The sequence below is a fragment of the Oncorhynchus tshawytscha genome, linkage group LG11 (genome assembly GCF_018296145.1).
Source record: "Oncorhynchus tshawytscha isolate Ot180627B linkage group LG11, Otsh_v2.0, whole genome shotgun sequence".
In the NCBI taxonomy this organism is placed as follows: Eukaryota; Metazoa; Chordata; class Actinopteri; order Salmoniformes; family Salmonidae; genus Oncorhynchus; species Oncorhynchus tshawytscha.
The window spans coordinates 37,407,344-37,416,737 of NC_056439.1; the positions used below are offsets into that span (position 1 = coordinate 37,407,344).

At 39.5% G+C, this 9,394-nt stretch overlaps 1 protein-coding gene across 3 annotated transcripts in view; it reads right to left on the reverse strand.

The window, feature by feature from the left end:
- LOC112261953 (homeobox protein Nkx-2.2a) overlaps positions 1 to 7,927 on the reverse strand; it is a 29,585-nt gene extending 21,658 nt beyond the window's left edge. Inside the window, exons 1-3 of one of the 3 annotated variants that reach the window (XM_024437606.1) lie at positions 7,846 to 7,927; positions 2,320 to 2,628; positions 682 to 1,590 (exon numbers count right to left, since the gene is read on the reverse strand). In XM_024437606.1, the coding sequence (XP_024293374.1) occupies positions 1,040 to 1,590; positions 2,320 to 2,575 (807 nt within the window). In that variant the 5' untranslated portion in view covers positions 2,576 to 2,628; positions 7,846 to 7,927 and the 3' untranslated portion in view covers positions 682 to 1,039. Of the gene's footprint in view, positions 1 to 681; positions 1,591 to 2,319; positions 3,068 to 7,845 lie in introns of those variants that run through there. The other 2 variants (XM_024437607.2, XM_024437605.2) reach the window with 2 other exon arrangements.
- Between the last annotated feature and the right edge of the window lie 1,467 nt (positions 7,928 to 9,394).

Consider the following 9,394-nt stretch of genomic DNA (forward strand, 5'->3'; position numbering starts at 1 on the left):
GTTTGTTTGACAACAATGACGAGCGTAAAACCGTGCGTAAAATTAAAACGTCTTTGCATTAAACCCGTTTTTAAAATATAGGCCTACCACTTCACACCCCAATCCGAGAGGAGTTCGAGACCTTGAAAAGGAGAGCTTTTGACTCAAAAGCTTCTTAGCTGAAGAAGCCCTCTTATATTAGGCTAAGTGAGTGGATTTTAGCCCCATTTCACAAGTGACTTTAGCCTCCTTATTACTGACGTGTCCATGTTCAGACCATTTAGACGGATTAATTTAGGTTAAAAAATAATAATAATAAGTGCGCGACACATAAATTCACCTGCTTTCTGGTAACACGTATAGGCTGCCATGCATCACATGAACAATGTTTAGCGTATGTATTCAATAAATTAAATAGGACGTATTAAGACACGCAAACCAAAACGTAATTTCTGAAACACAGCATTTTATTAAAATCCTTATAAAAATTGGGATATTTCCCCATCAGCGCGCGATTTACCTGTTATTCACATAATAATATGGTGCTCTGTTAGACAGCCATGACAATTCCGCCAGAAATTCTTCCTTCTTTTTGAATTGGAAATATGTATATCTCCACGTATACGATCCTGACATGTTTCTAGGTTGCAAATAATTACCACAAAGTATTTACAAAAAACAAAAACAAAGGGAAAAAAGCTAAAAGTTGCCAATGTTTATTCATGGCCATAAATATTTTCGGTCCATTGTAAAAGAAGCAAGAAATAAAATATTCCATAATTATAAAGTGGTTTTGCACGTGCTTATAACACGAAGGACAAAAATAAAACATATCTACAACACACAAACATACTGTACAAAATTTCACAAGAGCATTGACATTCTTAAATCTCGGGAGAGGCTGGACCCAGTTCTCTTAACGAAAACATGTAAACACGGCGCACATATTAGCCCCGAAAAAAATGGTAGATATGGGTCAAGCTGCAAAATGAAAAGTCTTTATTTTCTAGTGAAATCCCTATCGTGCTCCTAAACGGCAGCCCCGTCAGTCTCAACTAGTTCACCAAGTCCACTGTTGCGTTTGCACCAAGTGATGTGCTGAAGGGAATTGTGGCGTGGTGGCGGCGCAGTACTGAGCATTATATTGCATTTGATGAAGGGTCTGGGCGCTATACGCCGAGAGGGGGAATCCAGCCTGAAAAGTGGCCGCCAAGTCCTGAGCTTTAAGAGTATGACAAGGCTTTCCATCCCTGACTAAGACAGGTACGGCCACCCGCCGGGGAGAGGGGAGATGGGTCACTTCCATACCTTTTTCAGCGCGCGCTCTCTTCATTTTGTACCGATGATTCTGGAACCAAATTTTCACTTGAGTTGGTGTCAGGCGAATCAAACTCGCGAGGTGTTCTCTCTCTGGCGCGGATAGGTATCTCTGTTGCCTAAACCGACGCTCAAGTTCGTACGTCTGTGCCTTGGAAAACAGCACTCTTCTTTTTCGCTTCTTACCGGAGTCGCTGCCGTTGCTTGACGTTTCCTTGTCATTGTCTGGCGATTCGTCCGCAGAGGGTTCTGGGGACTTGGCTGAGTCTTGAGAACTTGCTGAAAGACCATGCACTGCGTGGGAGAGACAAAATACAACGGTTAAAATGGTTTTCTCGACTGAAATACACCTGCCAAGCACACATGGAAATGTTCAGCTGCTACATGTAAAATACATTTTTCAAAGCATGTTAAAGTAACGCATTTCGTTTGTACAGCCAAAATACAGTGTTATTTGTTTTTTTGTGTGTGTAATACACGGGGTCAAATTTATGAAGTCTATTTTATGTGTCTTTATAGTTCGTTTGCACAGCCAAAATACAATGTTATTAGTTTTTTATGTTGGGACCCACAATATTGATTCCCATCAGTCCCCAAAGAAAGTTAATCACTGTAGCAGCAACACCATGCACTGTCTGCCTACAAATCTTCATCATGCAAAAAATGTACATTTCTGATGCCGATTTTATGTGGCTTTATAGTCGATGCATTAACAAGCCTCTATCGATCATATTCTAAAAAACGTTTAGAGTCACTAGAGCACATGTGAACATGAAATGATTTCAATGGTGGTAGCGCCTTTAAGACGAGCGCAGCAATGCATGGCGAATAAAGATGAATGCTGCACATCATTCAAGGGCACCATTGAGCCCAGACACGACGGAATAAAGATTATGCATTCCATCAAGTGTAGATTGGATAACATATATATGATGCGTTCTCACTCAGAAAACAGGCAGATTAAAGTATTCACTTAAGTGCTTTGCAAATGAATTTACGATTCTTAAAGAGTTGGCTACTTACGTGAATATTGGAGAGTGTCTGTGGTGGCAAGCCATCTTGTGTAAGGATTGTCACTACTATCATAAAAGCGGTTCTTTATAGGCAGATTTTGAACGTTTTCTAGCGGACTTTGTACCAAAACTCCAGTGGGTTTTGTCGTCTCCGATCCCTCGTTATCTTCCTCGGGTCCAGTGATAGATCCTTCTTCATCATTCGTGTCAGGGAGGTCCAAAATGTCCTTCACAGAAAAGCCGGTCTTTGTGTTGGTCAACGACATATTCTGGGGAAATGTATGCTGGAAATTTGCTGCACCAGTTTGGCAATCCGCTGCTTTAAAACACAAAACACAATCGCAGTTCAGAAAAAATGATATCTCAGTGCTGTTTTACCTTGAACTATTCAAAGAAAATCATGAGCCTCTGTCGATAACCATTGCCTATCCAAGTAGTAGAGGAATCAGTTCTGTAAGTCCAGGAAGAATGCCAAAGTGGCTGAAGTGCTATATCTGTCTCATTGATACTGTGCTACTGCTGGGTGCTACGGAGAAATAAGCCATTACCGGTCCGATCAGCCCATATAAGGTTGGTCTCAACAGATGAACCTGCAGTGAAAAAGCATTAAAAACGCAAAAGGTTGGCCACGTGTGGGCGGGTCTTGGGAGTCAAGTGGATGAAGACAGTGTTTGCAGATGTGAAATTGTGGGTTTTGGGGAGATCCGAGCCTCTACCATTGGTGCTTCAGAACATGATGAGTGGTATAACGTGTCAATTAATTACAAAGATGGGAAGGGCCTTTTTTTACATCCTATTTACATACAAAGGACCTCCAAGTAGCTTTATACTCCGAATAATTGAAAGCGAGTTATAACAAATTGCTCCTGAAAAAGCTATTGCATTATAGGCTTCTCTCCACATATATACAATATTGAATCAATAGGAAAACTGCATTTTGGCGGTTGGTCCAAAACTGTGGTATGGATGCCCGTTCGATAGCATTGATATCATAATTTCCCTCCTGAATAAAAAGATGTTTCAATTGTCAACACTAATTCATGTAAAACATTTGAGTCAATATTTTGTTTCAGACTTAGGGGCGTAATTAAGATCGGATTCTATTTGGAAAACACATCGATCGGACCTAAAAAGATAAATGATAACCGACTGATAATAATAATAATAATGGTGAACAGCCTATAAGGAAATAAATTAATAATAATACTCATTATAATAATAATGTAACATAAGCCTATGAATAATAGCAGCGTTTTAGCCGACATGAAGAATACTGTTTTTATAGGCTGTTTAGGACTATATCATAATCTTGACAATTATGGTTTTTAACCTACTATATTAAATTGTACATAACAGGTTCTCACAGGATTTGTGTATATTTTTGTACACATTTCTCCAATTCCATTATTCCTATGAAATGTATTCTATGTGAGTTTCCCCCCAGAACATAGCAGAGTAGCCTATTCAACGTGCTACGTCGTCACCTCTTTTGTAGAATACGAGGAATTATTGCAGATTACTTTATTTTACTCCCTTCAAGGATATTTTTTTTTTAGCTTCCACTGCTTCTGCTGTAGCCCCTCTGCCTACTATCTAGTATGTGATGTGGGTGACAATGTTGCACTTTTCTAGCAACTCCTCTGCGCATCCTGGGTGGTCGGACCCGGGCAAACACAAATACAAACCGACTGCTAAGCTGCAGACAATGGGGGAAATGTAGACAAATGTCCGGCTCCTGTTGGAAGCTTTTGTCCGGGTGTAGTTTCTGCATTTATTTCAGGGGCGAAATAATGGATGATTGACGCCCCTGTACAATGCTTTCTAACTGTTTGGAATAAATCTGAGGTTGTTCCTAGTTGTCATGGTATTCAACTGCTTTCAATGGACTATCTCTTTACTCAATCCTGTATCCTTCGACAAAATTAAGGAAAGTCCTTCATTTTAGCGCACACGGATACACGTACACTCTCCTTATCCTTCTCCCTCTCACAAACTAGGAAGGTGTCAAAACATCTTCTCTAGTGCCTAAATAGGCCATTTACTTTACTGGCTCAATAAATACAGTGGGCTACAAAGTGAGGTACACTCTCGCCCACAGAGGCAATTTTCACGGAAGAAAGCCCATTCTTCCACAGTTTGAAATAGGCCTACAAAAGATTTGTATGATAATATCAACATTATTACTGTTATTATTATTTTGTTATTGTTATTATTGGTCCTCATCAACACTGCATGATGCTAGATCTGTTTTCCTTCTCTCACGGAGCTAGCACTTTACCTAGCTAAATATTTCACCAGAGGAGAGTTTTGGCAGCTAGAATTAATCACACTGTCTCAACCAGTTACAATGGTTCTAATGAACAGAACGGGGTTTGAGCAAAGTCGAGCCGTGACATAGACCTTACTGCCCGACATAGGCTACAACCGTGGACTTTTTTTTGCAACGCCTATGTGCACATCTAATCAATAGACTACATTCAATATTGAGCAGTTCCTTCATTTTACGAGTCATTTTTATGTTCCGCAAACTTGAAGTTTATGCATTATTTATAGTCATGCTAGGCTATAGGCTTACCGGCGTTGTCATTGCGCTTGTCCATGATTCTTGATGGCAAAATGAGAGAGCACGCTGTTGTTGGTGGTAGGAGCACACGAGCGCGGTCTGTGGGCAGTTATTGGGGATGTATTTGAACAATTGAACTGAGGGTTTCGGCAAGAAGAGGTAAATGTGCACAGGCTAAGTGGCCGTACTTCACTTCAAGAGCCATCTCCTTGTGTTTACCTGTTTACTTTCACAGGTAACTCAAACAGGCCGCTTGCCTTTTCACTTGGACTTACGGGCAGTGCATGGCAGTCTTTAGCAAAGCCGGTTCAGTTAACATGACTGGACCGATTCCTGGCAATAAGTACCTCATAATAAGTATATGCACCATCCAACCAGCCCACTGTACGAAGTGAGCTTAATTTACTGAAGCTTATTACATGAATTAATAGGCTACATATTTGATATGAATATGTTATTACTATGGCTATATCATTTCACACTGAAAAATAAAATAGAAAGCACACTAATTGCTATGATAACAGTAGCCTACTAGAAGGCCTAATGATAGGCGTATTCACAGCAATCCAAATAATAATAACAATAATTATGTAATACCTAATCTCTCTTGTTATATTTAACTCGGAAAACTACGTAAACTGAGGATGACAACACCACGTCATTCCCTGCTGCTAGAAGGTCTCAGGCTCAGCGTTGAAGGGGGTGGGTGAGTGAGCGCTTCTTCTGGTGGGTATTGGACCCAATAATGATCGGAGAGGGAGAGTGCTGATGAGCAGAATAACTGCTCATTGCTACAGATGCACCAAGATGCAACATTGACTATTGTTTTAAATTGGTGCTCTACAAACAAATAGAGCTCGAGCTCGAGCTCTGGGGAGGACATGCGAGGCTTGTTGCTTACATTTATCGTCCAGTTGTCGTTAAAGGCATGGATACACTAAACAAGAATACACTCTAAACAATGCATTTTGAATTCACATGGGAATTCCTAGCTATTTTATCACTGGTTGTGTGTGTAACTAAAACTGGAGCATGCATAAAGGTATGGAATAGTCGGGTGATATAAATACTCCACCGAAAAAAAATACTGTTGGATTAGTTAGTGTTTTATAAGAATACGTGATAGAGCCCTAAGTGCTGTAAACAGCTTATTTTATAAGACGGTTCTCATACTGAAAATGTATAAAATACAATACCAAACTAGGCTACTGCAGAAACATGCATTCTCCATCATCGCATAATTAATTTTCAAATTAATCAAAAAAGCCTTCGGGAGAATAGATAGTTCTCACCCAAATTTTTGTTCACAAATTAAGGAAGAAAGACATTTTATACAGTTGATTAAATACGTATTCAGATTGAATACATTAACAATGCTTCAGGACGGTGTATAATATCGTTGATCATTCCTTTCTTTAATCGCTGAATTTCAGTGTGTTTCGATGCCTCAGGCTGGCGTTTAGGCTTTGTAAAATGTAACCCCGTTTGCCTCGAGGTGCTCATGATGAATGTATAAAGTGACAAGACCGATTTCCCCCTCTATGATTAAAAGGCTATATATAATATGCAGGTAAAAGTATGTCCGTTTTATTTATGGGACTAAGCCATGGCCCGGGGAGGTTGGCCCGAGGCACAAATCATTTGGAGCGGTTTGGTTCCAGAAATCCAAACACCTTTTGCTTGCGGGCAAACCCAATGCCTGTATTCGTCTCCCTTCTTCTAATGATTAAACATGTCACAATGAGATTAGCGCTGCGCCCGTGCCCGGAGGAGTTGCCTTCATTTGTTAAACCACCAGTTTATTTGTAACGTTGAATTTCATGCTGCACTTTCTGTTAGCGAGCCAGGCCGCTTATCCGCTTCTCTGAGACAAATTGCTAAACGGTTTATTATTTTTAATCACTTCCCCCTTTCAATCTCTAACCGAGAAGAACAATTTGTTTGTCTCTGCGACCTGCTTGAAATTAATCATACGAGAAGTTGACTCTTTGTGCCTACATTCACCCTGCAAATACGATTACATTTTCTCAAACAATTCGCATCACCTATACCAATAAGCAAATAGCTCCGGAGTCACTAATATAACAAAACCATTCTGACAGTGTTCTTATGCAGGAGTGTTACTCTGGCACTGGAGACACATCTGTAATACTCCAGCGGCCTCTACTGACCAAGCAGTGAAATGACAGGAACAAGAAAACACCCGCGTCAGATGCAGGCCTGTGTAAACGATGCTCTCTCAAATTTGACTCAGAAGCCATACTTATTTCACTCAATAATATATATTGTCTTCACGTTTTAATGTTAACTATTGCATTGATTTGACCATAGTAAAATACTTACAGTATTTATTTTACCATATGACGCGCAGGAAGTCATGAAGGGAAGACAGACAACAAGCAGGCAGTTACAGTGGACACTATATTGATGTAACCATTCTTTTTGTTTTATATAGGGAGGCATTGAAAGTTACATGTAGAATATGGTGGGAAATGTGTGCACAGTAACTGTCATGGTAAAGCTTAATCCCCACCTGTGCGTAAAATCATCAACAACCAATGTTCCAATACTGACAAAAAAACGTTGTTGTGATACACATGCAAGTCTAGGAATATAACAAATGCAGTATGCATTAACAAAAAGTTATAAACACATGGACATGTAAGCTATGGCATCCTTGACTTGTTAGGAAAAGGTAGGAAGCAGGCATACACGCACAAACAAACACAAAAATAAGACGTATTATTCTACTACACCTACAGTGCACAGTAGCCTAATTGAGTGATTTACAGCTAAAGTACTTAATTGAAACAATAACAAGACGGTTTACCCCGCCTCTGTTATGGTAAAAAAAAAAAATAGCAGGTATAGGTTAAATTCTTCATGGTTATATAATTAGTTTATAAGTACAAAAAAATTGATGTAGCAACTAATGATTCTAGCTTTAAACTAACATAGGCATATTGCGCTCACCTGGTGATTGATGACTGGAAGGGGCTGAGTGGTGTAGCCGGCGTTAAAACAGCGCGTTCTAACTGAAATATCTCCAAATGGGAGTCAGCAGTGCGTGCAGAGATAAGCCTGATGCGGGTTATATACCCAGAAAGCAAGTGGCCCTCTTCTGATGTGGTCCAAGTAAGTTTGCATAGCTGGCAAAGGTGCTCTGCTCTTACTGAATAGCTGACATTGCATGATGTTTGTTTTCCCCCTTGCTATGACGTGAGACAAAATATTGTCCATATGTTCATTGGCAATAAATTGGTCATGAGAACAAACACGGCTCCTTCTTGATGATACTTGTAACTGAGCCAACCAGACTTTCTCGTTCAGGTTGCTTTTTGTGCCTCTAAATCGCGTGCCTCTAAATCGCGTGATGTTTTAAGATTTTGCATACATATTTACATGTGAAACTTAAATCTTTAAAACTGAAATTGAGCCCGGGACTTTGTCTGTTCTTTAGAACATGGCTCGTAGCCAAGTCGTTGTGCAGAAGGGTCTCTAATAAATCGCTTGGTAACCAAGAAGCAACAATGCCGAGTGACCAGATGTGGCATGTTATCCATGCGACACCCCCGTTTACATTAGATACCCGGATACAATGATTGATAGCGAAAGTCTCTATGATTCTTTGCAATTGTATGGCATTCTCTCAATGATGCAATTTACACACAATTGTAGTGTAATAGGCCTAACCAAATAACACAATATATGCACACTGGTTGATTCGGACTATACCTAAAAAAAAAATACTTTACCTTTATTTAACTAGGCAAGTCAGTTAAGAACAAATTCTTATTTTCAATGACGGCCTAGGAACAGAGGGTTTACTGCCTGTTCAGACGCAGAACGATAGATTTGTACCTTGTCAGCTCGGGGGTTTGAACTTGCAACCTTCCGGTTACTAGTCCAACGCTCTAACCACTAGGCTACCCTGCCGCCCCCTAATGCAACAAGCGTGGAATTTAAAGAAAATATGTATTTTACAGGTTATGCATTATATCAATCAATCGAAATATATTGGCAAAAAATGTCATATATATCTCTATTTTAGCTCTATAGCGTTAAAGTTCAACGTTATGGGGAGACTTGCTATCACGCCAATTAGGACTAAATGTACATTTACAATACAAATATCATAATAATAAATAATAATAATATAATGAATCTATAAATGTAATATAAAATAGCCTACACATTTTGTTCCTAAATATTATTCATATTTTTGAGCACCATGCCAGTAATTATGCTACATGCTGCTATCCATAGGCTACAGTAAGCAATTTCTCACCCGATAACAATAATAATCTCAGCAATTTAACTGTACATTTTCATTATACACTACCGTGGGATTTTACAACGACATGATGTAGACTATACAAAGTGTTCATTATTTCGGGAACGATGGATAGGCTACGTTCACTGTTGTCGAACGTTTGTCAGTCATCGTGCACGTTTGGTGATAATATTCAACTGCAACTTGTAAACATAGCTACAAGCCAGACATTTGTATATGACTCAAGAA